Consider the following 18,353-nt stretch of genomic DNA (forward strand, 5'->3'; position numbering starts at 1 on the left):
TGAATCTCATCGCAGGATCACAGCTGAAATGGTTCAGATCCTGGCACAAAAAGCTGGATGTGACCAGAAGGGCAATATCACAGCAGGCCAGGTTGGGAGGGACCCCAAGGATCACCTGGTTCAAGCTCTTTAGGTAACAGAAGAGTTGAAATGAGCTGGCCCAGCACTTTGTCAAGATGAGTCTTAAGCTGCCCAGTGTAGGGGAATCCACCACTTCCCTTGGGAGATGATTCCAGTGTGCTTCTCTTCATTTTAAGTAAGATTCTCAGCCACGCATTCATGGACACTTCCAAAAGGCATCAGGGGCTGTGAGACTTGGGGTTTATTTCCCCTTCAAGCACCTTGGATATTTCAAAAGGTAAAGTTCTCAGCTATTCCTCTTTCAAGGTCCCTGTTACTCAAAAGGGAACACCTTAAACCATCAGATTTGCACAAAACCACCCCAGACCCTGGCAGCTTGGAAGAGATAAAGCTGGTTTCATTTAGCAGGAGTCAAAGGAGAGCTGCTTATCATGATCCTGGCTGGATTTCTTTCCCAAAGGAACACTTCTGACAAGTGACACCATCCCATCAGTCTTTGTTTCTATAGACAGCAGGGAAGCTCCATGAGGTTGTTCCCAGTTTCTCCCCCTCTCCACTCTCCCTGCAAACACAGCAGCTCCCAGGGCACTGACACTTCTCTTTCCCTCCTCACCCTCATGTGCCTGCAGACCACAAGAAGCTAAATGCACTGAACACAGGAAGGGATAAACATTCCACCTGATTTTATTCCACACATGCTGCTAAGGAGCTAAATTCCTCCATGCTGTAGAGATCACAGAATGGGCTGGGTTGGAAGAGATCTTAGAGATCATCCAGTTCCAACCCCACTGCCATGGGCAGGGACACCTCCCACCAGCCCAGCTTGCTCAAGGCCTCATCCAACCTGGCCTTGAACACCTCCAGGGAGGGGACATCCACAGCCTCCCTGGGCAACCTGTGCCAGTGTCTCCCCACCCTCACTGGAAAGAATTTCTTCCTCATCTCCAGTCTCAATCTCCCCTCTCCCAGCTCAAAGCCATTGCCCTTCATCCTGTCCCTATTCCAGGCTGAGATGCTGAGGGAGCTTCCCCTCCTTAAATGTCCTGTTTCATGGTTCTCCATTTCCAGCACCAAGAACCATACCTGGATGTGACCCTGCATTTTCTTTTTCTCATTTTGCAGTATCTGGTTTCTTTCCTCTTCCTCCTCAACCCTGGACTCCAAATCATGAAGAATTTCTTCCAGCTCTTGCTTTTTGGCAGCCAAGCGAGCCCTCATTTCCTCAGCTTCTGCAAAGAGCTCTGTCTCAGCCTGTAGCTGCTCAGCAAGGATGTTCTTCTCTTCCAGAAGCTGCAAACATACACAAAAAGTAGTAAAGCAGTAGAAATAATATTTCCAGGTCCCTTATGAGAGATTACACACAGGACAACTGCAGAGGCATTTATCAGAAGTCCAAAAGATAGAACCATGGAATCAGTTGGGTTGGAAAAGACCTTTAAGATAGAGTCCAACCATTCTCTAATTCTTCTCTCTGGGTAGCAAGGCTGCTGCTAAACCATGGCCCTCAGCACCACATCTCTGCATCTTCTAAACACCTCCAGGGATGGGCATTCAACCACCTCCCTGGGCAGCCTGTGCCAGGCTTGGAGAACCCTTTCAGAGAAGTTTCTTCTAATGTCCAACCTCCCCTGGTGCCACGCTTGAGACTATTATCCTATCACTTGCTACTAGGGAGCAGAGCCCAACCCCCACCTCACTGCAGCCTCCTTGCAGGGAGCTGTAGAGAGCAATGAGGTCTCCCCTCAGCCTCCTCTTCTCCAGGCTGAACATCCTAAGCTCCCTCAGCTGCTCCTCACCAGACCTGTGCTCCAGACCCTTCACCAGCTTTGATGACCTTCTCTGGACCTACTCCAGCCCCTCAATGTCCTTGTAGTGAGGGCCCCAGGAAACCAATTCTCTCAGCAGGGCCACAGCAATATTCAGTCATGTTCCCCCCAGTTTAAGGAACAAATCCCACTGCCCCTGCTCCACCTGCCCTGTTCTGATGAGGGCAGTGCCTGTTCCTTGGACAGATCCTGGCTTTCAGCCTTGCACAGTGGCAGAGCAGTGCCATGGGCTGAAGCTGGCACTTGGAGTCACTGCAAGGCATTACCTCTTGCTGTGTCATACTGCAGCTAGGCAGGACCCACAGTGGCCATCTGGACCAATTGCCTGAGCCCTTCAGGGTGAACAGAAGTCAAAGTTGTTGTCAAGGGCATAGTCTAAATGCCTCTTAAATGCTTGGGGCACCCACCAGCTCTCTAGGAAGCTTGTTCCAGTGTTTGAACAACCCCTTGGGCAAAGAAATGGCTCCTAGCATCTAGCCTGACCCTCCCCCCAGTGCAGCTTTGGCCCATTCCCACATGTCCTTTCATGGCTTCCCAAGGAGATGAGATCAGCATCTCCTGCTCTACTTCCCCTCCTCAGGAAGCTGCAGAGAACAATGAGGTTGCTCCTCAGCCTCCTCTTCTCCAAAGCACAGACAAACCCAGTGGCCTTAGGCACTCCTCATAGGACAGACCTGCCAGCCCTGTCATCACCAGGCACTGATGCTTTGCCCTTCTAGCTCTCCACCCCAGTTCCAGCACATCTCAAAATACCACAGTGATAAACACAGGACTGACTTTGCTGAGGCTTTGAGCTCCTCTGAACGGATACCAATGGCACTCATCACCAATATCCTGTCTTAAACAGCATGTGCCCACCACAGAAGCATCCCACCCTGACAATAGCAAACAACTGCTACTGAAGTTCCCCTGGGAACTAGGAAAGGCTGGAAACCAGTTTGGTGTTCATAGAACCATAGAATTGTTTGGGTTGGAAACGCCTTCTGAGATCTTGCAGTCCAACCATCAACCCAACTCCACCATGGCCATCAAATCTTCTCCCCAAGTGCCATGGCCACACATTTCTTGAACACCTCCAGGGATGGGGACTCCACCACCTCCCTGGGCAGCCTGTTCCAATGCCTGACCACTCCTGCAGCAAAGAAATTGTTCTTAATCTCCATCCTAACCCTCCACTTTTCCTGGAGGAATGGCTCATGCCACATCTTCCTATTTCCAGCTGAGTGGGAAAGGAGTTAGTTTGCCTGATTCTCAGTGCTGGAGCTCACAGCTGTCCCCCCAGCACGGCTCCCTTCCATGGGATCTCATGCAATTCACAGTCTAGATAGCAAAAGCTGCTCCTGGACACAAACCTGTTGATGCTTCCTTTCCATCTCCTCAAGTTCTGCCTCCACTTTTGTCTGTTTTTCTTTCACCTTCATCAGCTCCTCGTCCTTGGCTTGCAGCTCTTCCTCTTGACGAGTGACCTGAAGAAGAGGCTTCACCTGCAAAGGTTGGAGATGAACAAGTCAGAAGCTGCTTCCCACCTATTTAGAGGAGTCAAAAAGCACATCCCAGAACAGAAGGAACCTTGGTGAAGACTCTCCACCACTGCCAGTGCCTCAGCTTTAGGTACGCGGCGCAGTTCCTCTGCAGGATTTTCAGTGCACTCAGCTGCTGCTGCTTCTTTGCAAAGGCCCTGAAGACAAGAAAAGAGCAAAGCATTTCGTGCTGAACACAGCTGATCATCTGCCCATGCTCTCAATTGTTAGCTTACCCTGCCCTGGAACACTTGCAGAGCATAAAGAGGATTATGTGGAAGTTTAAGGGACTACACTGATTTATCAGTGCTGGCTCCTGAAGTGCAGGGGCAGAACTGGAGCTGGATTCTCCTCTTTCAAAACAAGAGCTACAAATGCTGTTTGCTCCTCCTCTTACAGGCTTGTTTCTTACAAAGATTAAAATCAGGACTCTGAACTGTCCTTTCATTTCATAGAAACAGCTTTCCAAGTACTTCTAAGAGGCTCCAGTGGAGCAGAAGGAGAGATGATTTTTTTTCTACAGCCATCAGCTATGCTGGTGTAAGAGAGCTGCAGGTGTCAGGAAAGATTAAGGACAGGAGATGGGGAAGGATTGAAGAGGTAAATTCTTGTAAGGCAAAAATTCACCCAAGACCCTGGATGCAACCACAGATTATCAGGCAGCTCACTTTAATCTCCTGAAGAGGAAATTTTCATAGAACCAGAGAAGTGTTTGCTTGAAAAAGCCTTCTAAAGTCATCCAGTTCAACCTTCAACCCAACACCACCATGACCATTAAACCATGGCCCCAAGTGCCATGGCCACAGGTTTCTTGAACACCTCCAGGGATGGGGACTCCACCACCTCCCTGAACAGCCTCTTTCACTCCCTGACCACTCTTGCAGCAAAGAAATCTTTCCTCATCTCCAACCTAACCCTTTCCTGGCACAATATCAGGCCATTTCCTCTCCTCCTATCACCTGAGGGTGAAGAGCCCAACCCCCACCTCACTGCAGCCTCCTCTCAGGGAGCTGCAGATGCCCATGAGAAGCTCCAGCCCCAGGAGCAGGCAGGGCACACATACTTCCTGGCCAGGTATCCTCGGCAGACAGCCTGGAAGAAGATGATGATGTCTGTGATCTTCAGGTCTCGTTCTTCTTCTAAGTGTGCCAATACACCAGCCCGGAAAAAGATCTTGCTCTGCCCGATTCTGTACAGGTTGGGGTCCAGCTCTAAGGCTCTGATCTGGATGGACAGGAAGCAGATTGGTTTTACATCAAGAAGAGGCCAGTCGCTGTGGCAGCTTTTCAGTGTTAGAGCATTGCTGAGGTGTGAACACTCACCATACGCTCGCAGGCTTGCTTACCATCCATGAAGCCTTTGGGAATGGCATTGGGAGTCAGGATCTCGTACCTTCAATGACAGGAAAACAAAACCTTCACATCCAGCCACCAGCTCCATTCAACTCACACAGCTACAGCCACCAAGAGTTGGGCTAAGGGACCTCTCCACAAGGTTTGTATAGCAGTCACAGAACCCCAGCATGGTAGGGTTGGAAGGGATCTCTGGGGATCATCCAGTCCAACCCTACTGCTAAAGCAGGGCACCCACAGCAACTTGCCCAGGATCACAATGGTCAGATTTGGAATCTCCCCAGATAAGGAGACTCCACATCCTCTCTGGGCAGCCTGCTCCAGTTCACTTTAAATTGCTTCCCCTTCCCTACAGTCTTTAGAGTAAACTTGTAGCATTTAAGCGCTTTGAGTTTGAGCCACTTCAAGACCTCAGCCATAGTTGTAGATTTTCTTCCATTTGGAATAGGAGAGAGTTTTGGGTGCCATGAATTATTTAACAAGGAACCTTGCTAAAGTTCAAGAGGCTGTTCCTGCTGTTACCTCTGTCTGAATTCCTGGAACACAATCCTGTTTGGAAACCCTTGTCGACAAATCCTTATGCCTTCCAAAACCCCATTGCAACGAAGCTGATCTAGAACCAGATGTGGATCCAACTTCCCAGCCTGGAGAAACAAAACAACTGATTTAATGTGTAGCCATGAACAAGTGCAGTGTAAGTGCTCCAGGCTAATCTCTGCAGAGACAGCTGTCTAAATAAGGGGATGTGCAGGAAATACTGAGGAAACCACAGAAACAGAGGTTACTAGGGGTTGGAAGGGACCTCTGGAGACCACCCAGTCCAACACCCCTGCTAAAGCAGGGCACCCACAGCAGCTTGCCCAGCTGGGTTTAGAAACTGTCCATACGAGGAGACTTCACAACCTCTCTGGGCAGCCTGCTCCAGGCCTCCAGCACTCTCACAAAGAACTTTCTCCTCATGTTAAAATGGAATCTCTTGGTTTCCACTTTGTGCCCATTGCCTCTTATCCTGTCCCTGGGCACCACTGACAAGACTCTGGCCCCAGCCTCTTGCCCCCCATAGGTCACAGAATTAACCAGGTTGGAAAAGATCTTCAAGATCATCTAGTCCAACCTATCCCCCAACACCACCTAATCAACTAAGCCATGGCATTAAGTGCCTCATCAGTCTTATTTTTAAAGACTTCCAGGGACAGTGACTCCCTTTAGCTCTTGCTGAGCATTGCTCAGCTCCCCTCTGGGGCTGCTCTTCTGCAGGCTCTCAGCCCCAGGGCTCTCAGCCTTTCCTGCTCACAAAGCTGCTCCAGGCCCCTCAGCAGTTTTGTAGCCTCTGCTGAACTCTCTCCAGTAGTTCCCTGTCTCTCTTGAGCTGGATCCAAGACTCCAGGTTTGGCCTCACTGAGGCAGAGTGGTGGGGGAGAAGAACCTCCCCTTGACCTTCTGGCCACACTCTTCTTGATGCAGCCCAAGAGACCCTTGGCTTTCTTGCCCACCGGGGCACACTGCTCAGAAACTTGCTGCCCACCAGCATGAAAGCTTGGTGAAACTTTGTGGCTGCTGATTTGCCCAGAAAACAAACAGACAGGGTGCAAGGACTCCCCTGAGGAGAAGGAACGAGACGAGGGCCGTGGGACCTACCCTCTTCTCGTGGTTGGGGATGATGCAGCGCACGAAGTTGGGGTTGGTGTTGCGCAGCGTCGCCATCAGCTTGGTGAGAGACTCCTTGTAGAGCTGCCCCACGGTCCTGAACATGCCCTTCTTGGTCTTGTAGGCAGAGCCAAAGGCTGTCTCTGTTATCCCAGTCACCTGGTCCAGACCCACGATACGATCCACTAGGGAGGGCAGGAGGAAACAGTGAAGTGGGCTTTAAGGTGAGGCAGGCAGAGAGGCAGGCAGGAGGAGCAGGAGGGCAGCAGCAGAAGCTTGGCAGGACGCGGGGCAGGAGGTGCCGCCAGGGCGAGGCAGTCAGCAGGGACACGCTGTGCACAAGCAGTGGGACCAAAAGCCACAAACCCAGACAGCAGAAGAGTGTAGCTTTGGGAGGGACAAACTACAATACCCAGCTCTTTACTTGTAGCTCTACATGACCAGTGAAGCCATTTGCTTGAAGTCAGCTTCTCAGAGAGAAAGCTTCTTGGAAACCAGCAACTGATTGAGTTCCTGCGATGAAAAATGCTCCCAGGCTGAAAGCCTGGAGCTAGGCAGCTGCATGTGTCTGCTGCAAGTGCAGCACAGAAGGTAGGGGTTGGAAGGCACCTCTGGAGATCAAGTCCAACCCCACTGCCAGGGCAGGGTCACCTAGGGCAGGTCACACAGGAACACATCCAGCTGGGTTTGGAAAGCCTCCAGAGAAGGAGACTCCACAACCTCTCTAGGCAGCCTGTTAAGGGTTCTGGCACCTTCACACCAAAGAAATTTCTCCTCATGTTGAGGTGGAACCTTCTGGGTTCCTGTACCCATTGCTCCTTGTCCTATAACTGGGAACCACCACAAAGAGCCTGGCACCTTCATCCTGACACCCACCCCCCAGATATTCACAGACATTGAGGAGATCTCCTCTCAGCCTTCTCTTCTCAAGACTAAACAGCCCCAGGGTTCTCAATCTTTTTTCATAACAGGGATGTTCAAGTCCCCCAATCATCCTGGCAGCTCTCCACTGGACTCTCTCCAGCAGGTCTCTGTCTCTCTTGAACTGGGGAGCCCAAAACTGGACACAGTATTCCAGGTGTGGTCTCACCCAGACAGAGCAGAGAGGGAGGAAAACCACCCTAGACCTTCTGGCCACACTCTTTTTCATGCACCCCAGGACCCCATTGGCCTTCTGGCTACAAGGGCACATTGCTGGCTCATGAGGAACTTCTTGCTCCCCAGGACTCTCAGCTCCTTCTTCACAAAGCTGCTCCCCAGCAGGTCTCCCCTCACCTGTCCTGGTGCAGAGGTTGTTCCTCCCCAGGTGCAGGACCCAGCACTTGCCCTTGTTGACTTTCATGAGGTTCCCTCTGCCCAGCTCTCTCCAGCCTGGCCAGGTCTCACAGGCAGCACAGCCTGAGGGGTGTCAGCCACTCCTCCCAGTCTGATATCAGCAGCAAACTGGCTGAGGGTCCCCTCTCTCCCATCATCCAGGTAGCTGCTGAATTCAGACTCATTCAAAGCACAGCAGAGGGAATTGTGCCTTGCTGACGGAATTTGTTTTGTAGATGTCAAAGAAGTGACAAAATTTCATTTAGTTTTTGTACTCAGATGGGTTTCAAAGGAACATTAAAAGCAGCAAAACAGAGGGCAGCAAGTTTGGATCACTACTTGTAGGCCCTGCTTGCAGCAGAGAGCAGAGTCCAGCTCCTGCACATGGCTCTGAACACCAGAACCTCAGCTGCTCGTTGAAGTGACAAGAATAAGTAGGTGGCAAGTGGGTCAGAAGAGTTACTTGGAAGCAGAATTCAGTTCTAAACCAGAAACTGCTTAGAGATCAGTGGGGATCAGTCCTGAGCAGTGTGCAGATATTAGAACCAAGCACCCACCAGACATCATGAAGGAGTGGACACCAATCAGCCTCTGGCCTTGTATGAAAGTTTTGTAAATAATATTTGTTGGGTACCTTTTGGTTTGCTCCCCTCTGTCCAACTACAAGGTGGTTCTTGGGATCTCCAAAGGATTATGAAAGTTAAATGGAAGCTTTCCCTCTAGGTTAGTGCAGGCCCTGAGCAGCACAGCTGAAGACTCATCCACTGGCCAAAGCCTCTCTAGCTAGGAACCACCTTGCCCCCTTGCATGTGATCTAGCATGAAGAGAAACCCAAGTAAAGACCTAAAATCTGAAGGCACAACCTTCATAGAGTCATAGAATGGTTTGGGTTGGAAGGGACTTCCAAAGGTCATCCAGTCCAACCCCCCTGCAGTTAGCAAGGACATCCCCAACTAGATCAGGCTGCTCAGAGCCTTGTTAAGCCTCAACTTGAATTCATCTGCAGGCATAGGGCTTCGACTACCTCCCTGGGCAACCTGTTCCAGTGTTCTACCACCTTCATGGTGCAGAACTTGTTCTTAACATCCAATCTAAATCTGCTTTTCTCTCATTTCAAACCATTGCTCCTGTCCCTGCAGGCCTTTGCAAACAGCCCCTCTGCAGCCTTCTGTAACCCCTCCAGGTACTGGAAGGCTGCTGTTAAGGTCTCTCCAGAGCCTTCTCTTCCTGAGGCTGAACACCCCCAGCTCTCAGCCTGTCCCTGTAACAGAGGTACTCCAATCCCCCTGTGATCACTGTCATGGTGCTCCTCTGGAACCACTCCATCAGGTCCACGTCCTTCCTGTGCTGAGGGCTCCAGATGTATTTCTAAGCTTGGGGAGAGGAATGCAGAGATGGGGAAGAGGCTGGATAAAATATCTAAAGCACCTTCAGCAAAACATTCCAATCTGTGCAGCTTCTCCAAAGGGCAGCACCCCAATTCACAGAGTCATAGAACTGTTGAGGCTGGAATAGACCTCTGAGATCATCAAGTGCAGCCTATGACCCAACACCACCACAGGGACCAGACCATGATCACTAAGTGCCACATCCAACCTTTCCTTAAACACCTCCAGGGACAGCAACTCCACCACCTCCCTGAGCAGTCCATTCCAGTGTCTAATTCCCCTTTCCATGAGGAAGTGCTTCCTAACATCCAACCTAAACCTCCCCTGGCACAGTCTCAGGCCATACCCTCTCACAGGCTCACAGGATGTCAAGGGTTGGAAGGGACCTCCAAAGATCCTCCAGTCCAACCCCCCTGCTAGTGCAGGAGCATAGAATCCAGCACAGGTCACACAGGAACACATCCAGATGGGGATGGCAAGGCTCCAGAGAAGGAGACTCCACAACCTCTCTGGGCAGCCTGTTCCAGTGCTCTGGGAGCCTCACAGGGAAGAAGTTCCTCCTCATGCTGAGGTGGAACCTCCTGTGCTGGAGTTTCTATCCATTGCCCCTTGTCCTATCCCAGGGTGCAGCTGAGCAGAGCCTGTCCCCTCCCTCTTGACCCCCAGCCCTCAGATATTAATAGACATTCATCAGATCCCCTCTCAGCCTTCTCCTCTCCAGAATAAGCAGCTCCAGGGCTCTCAGCCTCTCCTCACAGGGCCTGTGCTCTCATCCTGTCACAAGCTGCCTGAGAGAAGAGCCTGACCCCCACCTTACTACAACTTCCCTACAGGTAGTTGCAGAGTGTGATAAGAGTTTGAAGTAAAGGAACAAGCCCACCAAGCCTGGTGGGAGCTGATTTCCCCTTCCTGCCCCCACTACAACTGCAGCACTCCTCTGATGCTTCCACACCACCTCCAGCTCCACCACCCACGTGCTAAAACATTGCAGAGTTCCCCCTATGTTGGACTGCAGAAAGCAGCTTGATGGTGTTCCAAAGCTTGTGCACTCTCTCAGGTGCTTGGGAGCTACCTGAGGTCTCACTTCAGAAGCAATTCTGCATCTCAACATGGAGCTAGGAAGCAACAAACCTCTTTTGTTGTTGTTAACCTGCAATGCTCAAATGCAGTGCATAAACTGGAGATGCTCTATGTATGCAGCAGCAGCTGGGTAGGTATGCACTTGGACACCACCTGCCTGGTGGAGGGATACCTAAGGGCAGCATGAAATGACAAAGTTCATGCAAGCCTACGAGCAGACACATGGTTTTCCTGGAGATCCCACAGCCCTGCCTTCAGGAGGCCTACTGCTTTATAGCCATTCACCTGGTGGATCATGAAGACCAGTAATATTGTCATAGAAACAGGCTCTCTGAATAGTCTGAATCTCTAAGGCAGAGAAACAGCAGAAACAGAAAGACAGAAGAGCAGATACACAAAGACACTTCAGTTAGTACAAGAGAACAGGGTTAGCAATTGCAAACAGACTCAACTCTGCTACAACAGCAATTAGGCCACACCACATCCCATGCACACTTCCATCATCTGGGGGAGGAGGGGGTTGGATATTTAGCCCTAAACCACTTTTGCTTCTGTGCAAAAAGGAGCAGATCCCCAGAGAAAAAGTTCTTTATCTACTCATTAAAAGTGCCCTCTGGAGCTGAACCAAGAGGGACACTCAGCAGTAACCTACAGCATCAGCTGTGCCACAAGCTTCATGTCATAGAATCCCACAATGGTTTGGGTTGCAAAGGACTTTTAAAGCTCATCCAGTCCAAGCCCCTGCACTCAGCAGTGACATCTGCAACAAGAGCAGGTTGCTCACAGCCCCAAACAACCTGACCTGGAATGTTTCCAGGGATGGGGCTTCTACCATCTCTGTGGACAACTTGTTCCAGTGTTTGACCACCCTCATCACAAAACATTTCTTCCTTCTATCTAGTCTAGATCTACCCTCTTTGGGTTTAAAACCATCACCCCTGGCCTGCTGCAGCAGGCTCTGCTAAAAAGATTGTCCCCATCTTTCTCATAGGGCCCTTAGGAGTGCTGAAAAACTGCAGTGAGGTCTCCTTGGGGCCTCCTCTTCTCCATTTCCTCCTTGAATAAGATCCTCCAGGCTTTAGATACTGTGACAAATAAATATACTCTAATTAATACACTCTGCTGGTAAAAACTAGCCTGGACAAGCCCCTGCTGAGTATTTATTGGGCTATTTTTGCTTCTTGGAGGGTTTTTTTTGGTTAAAATATTGACAATACTTGAAGCTGCCATGCAGGTAAAGTAGGGAATGAGCAGTGTGCAGCTCACTGAGCTTAATTTCATTCTTTTTCTATCCAAGCACTGCTATGGCTGCCACAGGATTTTCTTTGGGGAGGGATGCAGACTTCCAGGGTGTCACCCACCACTGCACATGAAACTGTGCTGGTGCTCACATCAGCCTACGGTTTATTGACAGAGCCACCACTAGAGCTGCTCACAGTCAGGACTCCACTGCAGCAAGTCCAACTAAGAAGTTTTGCACAGGATTCTGCATGAGATCTGACAGAGAGTAACAAGAGGTTACAGTTCAGATAATGAACATGAGAAGCAGCTACTCAGAAATGGTACATGTGCAAGGGACCAGAGCTGCAACCCAGCTTCCTTCTACTTTGGACACTAGAAGGGGAGAGAAAAATGCTGTAGAGAATTACATGTGAAGTGGAGGGTGAGAAGGGACAGGCACAAAACACCTCAAACTCATCCAGCAAGGTAAAGTCACCCATAAGTTGCTTGCTCAGGGCAGGCTCTCTTACCATCCTTCCACAGCTCTGCCACAAATTTGTCAGAAGACTGGTGCAGGAGGGTGGCCACGTTGTCATTCAGAGGGTCCATGTTCTTCATCAGCCACTCATCTGCCTTGTAGTCCACCTGCAGAGCAGCCAAGTTGCATGTGAGCAGAGAAAGCACCAGCTTGAAATCCCCCAGCACCAAAGCCATAGTGGTGTTTTCCTCCTGTTCTCTTTGGAATCACAGAATGGTTTGGGTTGGAAGGCACCACCAAAGGTCATCTAAGTCCAAGCCCCCTGCAGTCAACAGGGACATCCTCCAACTAGATCAGGTTGCTCAGAGCCTTGTCCAGCCTGACCTTGATTATCTCCAGGCCTCAATCACCTCCCTGGGCAACCTGTTGCAGTGGTCCAGCAGCCTCATAATAAGGATTCATAGAATGCTTTGGGTTGGAAGGAACCCTGAAGATCATCCAGTTCCAACTCTCCTGTCATGGGCAGGGACACCTCACACCAGCCGGTCACCCTTTCTGCTGAGGTTTTGTTGGATACTTGAGGAAGTTTAATGAGTAAAAATCTACCTTTAGCAATCAGGGCAGAGAGTGGTTGGAAATGGGCACAAAATCCACACTGCTGTAGGGCCAGGCAGTGGGAAGCATCCCTCAGGAGCAGCTGCTGGGGACATTCCCAGCAGGGAGTGGAGCTTCTGGCTCCATTTGGAGCACCAGAGCCTGGCTTCTCAGCAAGCCCAGAGGGAGGGCAGCACAGGGGCCTTACAGAGCAAGTACTGCAAGGCTGCTCTAAGGTTTCTCTGGAGCCTTCTCCTCTTCTGCCTGAAGATCTCTAACTCTCCCAGCCTGACCTAGCTGTGCCTTCTCAACAGTTTGAAGCACCACCAGAAGTTATTCTTTTGAAAGGGTCACTGGGAGTTCTCTTCCAGCTTTAGCAATCTGACTTGTTGCCCACTACCAGCTGGGAACATTTTCAGGGTTATTGCCAAAATAAAGCTTCACTTTTCACTGTGAAGATGTAAACCCAACTCCAGCACAGGTCTAGATGACTAGAAAGTAAATTACAGATGTGCTGCAGCATGAAGGTTTGGTTTTTCCCTGCAGCAATTCAACACTTTGTTCTCTAAGGAAAACAAACAAAGCTCTTATCTGGAAAGAACCAATTCTGTGGTTTGCCACTGAACTGCAGCTCAGCAGTTGCTACCAACATGGGTTTCATCCCAACTCAAAAGAGTGCCCTAAAATTCCAACTCACACAGGATCTCTTCATAGAAAGCATAATTCTGCCACAACCAGAGCCTTCTATTTTTAACTGAAGGCTTTGGAAGGAAAGCCACTTTTGAAATGCTTCCAGCATCCCAAACTAGATCAGATCATTACCTTAATACCTCTTGCAGGAAAAGCTGCCTGACAAACTATTCCAGTTTAGGAGGAATATACATTTGGATAAAAAGAAAAAAAAATGGGAAATGCCTGCTGACAGAGCCAGGTCTGCAGTGCCAGCATTCCAGAATCATAGGATGGCTTGGGTTGGAAGAGACCTCCAAAGGTCATCCAGTCCAATGCCCCTGCAATCAGCAGGGACATCTTCTACCAGATCAGGTTGCTCAGAGCCTTGTCAAGTTTGACCTTGAACTCATCTCCAGGCATAGGGCTTCAACTACCTCCCTGGGCAACCTGTTGCAGTGTTCCACCATCCTCATGGTGCAGAACTTGTTCCTAACATCCAACCTAAATCCGCCCTGCTCTCATTTCAAACCATTGCTAATTGTCCTGCCTCTGCAGGCCTTTGCAAATAGTCCCTCTGGAAGGCTGCTCTAAGCTCTCCCTGGAGCCTTCTCCTCTCCAGGCTGAGCAGCCCCAACTCTCTGAGCCTGTCCCCACAAGGGAGGTTCTCCAACCCCTCTCATCATTTTTGTTGCCCTTCCTGAACTCTCTCCATAAGGTCCATGCCCTTCTTGTGTGGAGGATTCCAGAGCTGGAGACAGCACTGGGCAGACAAAGAAATGCTCAGAAGTGGCAGAAGGAAACCTTCTTCAGAAGAATTACTTCTGAGTAGTCAGGCACTGAGCTGCTTCACTTCCTTCTGATGACCCAAAGGTAATCAAAACCATCAGCCTTGCTGTGGCCCTGGGCAGCCTGCTCTAGCTGGAGGTGTCCCTGTTGACTGCAGGGGGGTTGGACAAGATGACCTTTGAGAGTCCCTTCAAACCACTGGAAGATTTCCTCAGGGCTGATCTCATGAGTTCTGTGTCAGTGCTGTAAATACTGATTAAAAGAAGTTGTATGCCTCATTCTGCTTCACTTTTTTGTTACAATGAGACAGTTGGCACCAGTGACATAGAAGCACAGAACTGTTTGCCTTCAACAGAGAAGGAAGAGGCCTTTAAGATCATCAAGCTCAACAATTAATCCAGCACTGCCAAGTCACCATGGCCCTCAGCACCACATCTACACAGCTTTGAAACCCCTCCAGGGATGAGGACTCCACCACTGCCCTGGGCAGCCTGGGCCAGGCCTTGACAACCCTTTGGGGGAAGAAATTGTTCCTCGTGTCCACCCTAAGCCTCACTTGACACAATTTGAAGCTATTTCTTCTCATCCTATTACTTGTTACTAAGGAAATCAGCCCCCACCTGGCTCCAGCCTCCTTTTAGGTGATATAGAGAAGCAGAATCTCTCTCCTCAGCCTTCTTTTCTGGACACTAAACAATCCCAGTTCCCTCAGCTACTCCTCAAAGGACTTATTTAGATCCTTCACCAGCTTCAACAAATCCACATCAAACAAATAAAGAAGCATCAGCCACTAGTGCTTTACAAGAAAAATTACAGGAGAAGATCTTCATCAGACCCAAACCTGCTTCTTCTAAATATGTTAGGGCAAAAGCTGCTACTAGGATCAAGTCTTAACTATTTCTGAAACTAATTGCATAGCACAGCCCTGGAGATCATGAAGGATCCACAGAACACAAGTTATTGCATGGACCTGCTCACAAAACACCTGAGCTCTGGCCTCCTCCCTGGGACACTCAACACTGAGTGAAAATGAAAAGGTTTCAGCTCAACCAGGGAGGTTGTGGCTGTCCCCTCCCTGGAAGGGTTCAAGGCCAGGTTGGATGAGGCCTTGAGCAACCTGGGCTGGTGGGAGGTGTCCCTGCTCATGGCAGGGGGTTGGAACTGGATGAGCTTTAAGATCCCTTCCAACCTGAGCTATTCTACGATATCATTTAAGAGGGAATGAATATAAACCAAATGTTATGGGAAGAAAGGAGAAGAAAGTGAAAGTGGCACAGACAGCTTTACTTCAGGCACTGCTATCCACTTGGAAACAGATACTCAGGAGAGACTTAGCAATGAAATTAAACTGAAATAGTTGCTCTGTTCAGTATCAGTTTGTATTTCTGGTTCTGCCTCCAGGGCAACAAGAGTTCCCTCAGAGCTCTCCTGAATACATTCAAGAAAATTGAAGGAGGCCTCCCTCCTGCACAAGTATTTCACAGCTGGGTAGCTCTGCTGCAGAGCACTTTCCCAAACCAATCTCTCTCCCCAAGTGTTCCAAGTTTAACCCTTACCTTCCCTGCATAGTGAATGATGCAGAAGTCTGCTTTGTCCTTCAGCTGTCTTGGCTTCTGGAACTTGGAGTGAGTCCCTTGCTCCTGGACCAATTTCTCCACAAATGTCTTGTCAGTAGCTTTAGGGAACCAGCATTCCTCATCCAGCAGTGCCAGGACACCAGGAGGGTTGGCCTGGAATGCAGTTGGGTTTCAGCAGAGTTAATATTTCATATATATATATATATATATATATATATATATATGTTTAAAATGTTCATAGTCAACCACACCACTTCATGCTCTAATGAGAACTTGTCTAAACTGATTCAAAATTGATTTGAATTAGAACAAGCTGAGGAGGTTCAATGAAGAACACAGGGCCTGGTCTAAAGTCATGCCAGTGTCCATGAAGCCAGGACACAGAAACACTGAATGGTAGGGGTTGGAAGGGACATCCTGATTTTGAGTCCCAACCCCCTGCCAAAGCAGAGCACCCGGGAATACATCCAGATGGGTCTTGAAAGCCTCCAGAAAAGGAGACTCCACAACCTCTCTGGGCAGCTTGCTCCAGGCCTCCAGCACCCTCACAACAAACAACTTTCTCCTCCTCTTCAGATGGAACCTCCTGGGTTCCACTTTGTGCCCATTGCCCCTTGTGCTGTCCCTGGGCACCACTGAGCAGAGTCTGGCCCCAGCCTCTTGCCCCCCACAGCTCCTTCAGCTCTTGCTGAGCATTGCTCAGCTCCCCTCTGGGGCTGCTCTTCTGCAGGCTCTCAGCCCCAGGGCTCTCAGCCTTTGCTCCTCACAGAGCTGCTCCAGGCCCCTCAGCAGCTTTGTAGCCTCTGCTGAACTCTCTCCAGTAGTTCCCTGTCTCACTTGAACTGGGGAGCCCAGAACTGGCTCCAGGACTCCAGATGTAGCCTCACTAGGGTAAAGCAGAACAGGAGGAGAACCTCCCTTGACCTGCTGGCCACAATCTCCTTCATGTACCCCAGAGGACTGCTGGCCTTCTTGACCATGAGGGCACCTTGCTGGCTCCTGGGGAACTTGTCCACCAACACTCCTACATCCTTCGTCCGGCAGTTCCTCCCTCACCTGTCCCGATGCAGAGGTTGTCCCTCCCCAGGTGCAGGACCCTACACCTGCCTTTGTTGAACTTCATGAGGTTCCTTCTACCCAACTCTACCTGCCCAGGTCTCTGAATGGCAGCACAACCTGCTGAGGTGTCAGCCACTCAGATCCCTCCTCAGACTTACAGGTCTCTCAATCAAGTCAATGCAAGGCTGCAGATCCAGTCCAAAGTCAATGAAGTTCCACTCGATGCCCTCTCGTTGGTACTCCTCTTGCTCCAGGATAAACATTGTGTGGTTGAACAGCTGCTGCAGCTTCTCATTGGTGTAGTTGATGCAGAGTTGCTCAAAGGAGTTCAGCTGCAAGGGCAGTAAGCAAGAATAGCTCAGTGGCAGGATTTGGCACACATCTGGAAGTCAAAACTTTGACCTTAGAAGGAAATTCCTCAACACTCTGAAACGTTCCAGTGGATAATGCATGGGACACAGCCCAGGTTCCCTGTCACACACAATGCAACCAATGTGAGGTAGGAGAAATCACCTACAGGAGAATGATCAAGACTGAAATAGGACTTTAGGGCACTGCAGCTTAGGGTTCTCAAGGAATTTGAATGCTGCAAACCAAAATCTTCCTGCAGCTGGGAGACTGTACTGAGTAGCTTTACAGTTCATGGGTTGAGCTGGAAGGGATCTTAAGGGTCATTCAGTTCCAACACCTCCCATCAGCCCAGGTTGCTCAAGGCCTCATCCAGCCTGGCCTTGAACACCTCCAGGCAGGGGACATCCACAGCCTCTCTGGGCAACCTGTGCCAGTGTCTCACCACTCTCACTGCTAAGAATTTCTTCCTCATGTACAGTCTCAGTCTCCCCTCTCCCAGCTCAAAGCCATTGCCTCTCATCTTAGCACTCCCAGCCCTTGTCCAAAGTCCCTCCCCAGCTCTCCTGAAGCCCCTTCAGGTACTGGAAGGCTGCTTGAAGGTCTCCCTGGAACCTTCTCTTCTCCAGACTGAACAGCCCCAACTCTTTCATCCTGTCCCCACAGGGAAGGCTCTCCAGCCCTCTGATCACCTCTGTGGACTCCTCTGGAGCCTTTTTAGCAGCTCCAGGTCCTCCTTGCGTTGTGGTCACTGGAACCACAGTGCTGCAGGTGGGGGTCTCACAGGAGTTGTGACAGGGAAAAGGAAAAGCTGCTCAGCAGTGCTTGGAAGTACCTCAAAGATTTCAAAGCCAGCAATATCCAGGATGCCAATGAAGGATGCTCCCTGGCGCTTGGTCCTGTCCAAAGCCTTATTGATGCGGTGAACAAGCCAGCGGAAGAGCCGCTCGTAGGTGGCCTTGGCCAGGGCTTCCACTGCAAAGTCTGCCTGAGAAACCCAAACAGGAGCAGGTATTTACCTTGGAGCACTCAGAAGCACAGAGAATCACAGGATGTTAGGGGTTGGAAGGGACCTCTGGAGATCATCAAGTCCAAGCTCCCTGTCAGAGCAGGACCAGAGAATCCAGCACAGGTCACACAGGAACACATCCAGATGTGGCTTGCAAGACTCCAGAGAAGGAGACTCCACAACCTCCCTAGGCAGCCTGTTCCAGTGCTCCATGACCCTCCTCATGTTGAGGTGGAACCTCCTGTGCTGGAGTTTCTATCCATCGCTCCTTGTCCTATCCCAGGGTGCAACTGAGCAGAGCCTGTCCCCTCCCTCTGGACTCCCAGCCCTCAGATATTAATAGACATTGATCAGATTCCCTCTCAGTCTTCTCCTCTCCAGACTAAACAGCCTTAGGGCTC

The 18,353-nt window shown here is 50.2% G+C and overlaps 1 protein-coding gene across 4 annotated transcripts in view; it reads right to left on the bottom strand.

Moving 5' to 3' along the window:
* Positions 1 to 18,353, bottom strand: part of MYH10 (myosin heavy chain 10) — a 128,892-nt gene that overhangs the window by 25,682 nt on the left and 84,857 nt on the right. For 3 of the 4 annotated variants that reach the window (XM_054393715.1, XM_054393714.1, XM_054393716.1), the window contains 11 exons: positions 17,779 to 17,931; positions 16,754 to 16,927; positions 15,516 to 15,689; positions 11,960 to 12,074; positions 6,418 to 6,611; positions 5,302 to 5,423; positions 4,750 to 4,819; positions 4,491 to 4,651; positions 3,477 to 3,585; positions 3,260 to 3,391; positions 1,165 to 1,371 (listed from right to left, as the gene is read on the bottom strand). In XM_054393715.1, the coding sequence (XP_054249690.1) occupies positions 1,165 to 1,371; positions 3,260 to 3,391; positions 3,477 to 3,585; positions 4,491 to 4,651; positions 4,750 to 4,819; positions 5,302 to 5,423; positions 6,418 to 6,611; positions 11,960 to 12,074; positions 15,516 to 15,689; positions 16,754 to 16,927; positions 17,779 to 17,931 (1,611 nt within the window). Of the gene's footprint in view, positions 1 to 1,164; positions 1,372 to 3,259; positions 3,392 to 3,476; positions 3,586 to 4,490; positions 4,652 to 4,749; positions 4,820 to 5,301; positions 5,424 to 6,417; positions 6,612 to 10,493; positions 10,557 to 11,959; positions 12,075 to 15,515; positions 15,690 to 16,753; positions 16,928 to 17,778; positions 17,932 to 18,353 lie in introns of all 4 variants that reach the window. The other variant, XM_054393713.1, reaches the window with a different exon arrangement.

The sequence above is a fragment of the Indicator indicator genome, chromosome 29, assembly GCF_027791375.1.
Source record: "Indicator indicator isolate 239-I01 chromosome 29, UM_Iind_1.1, whole genome shotgun sequence".
Taxonomy (NCBI): Eukaryota; Metazoa; Chordata; class Aves; order Piciformes; family Indicatoridae; genus Indicator; species Indicator indicator.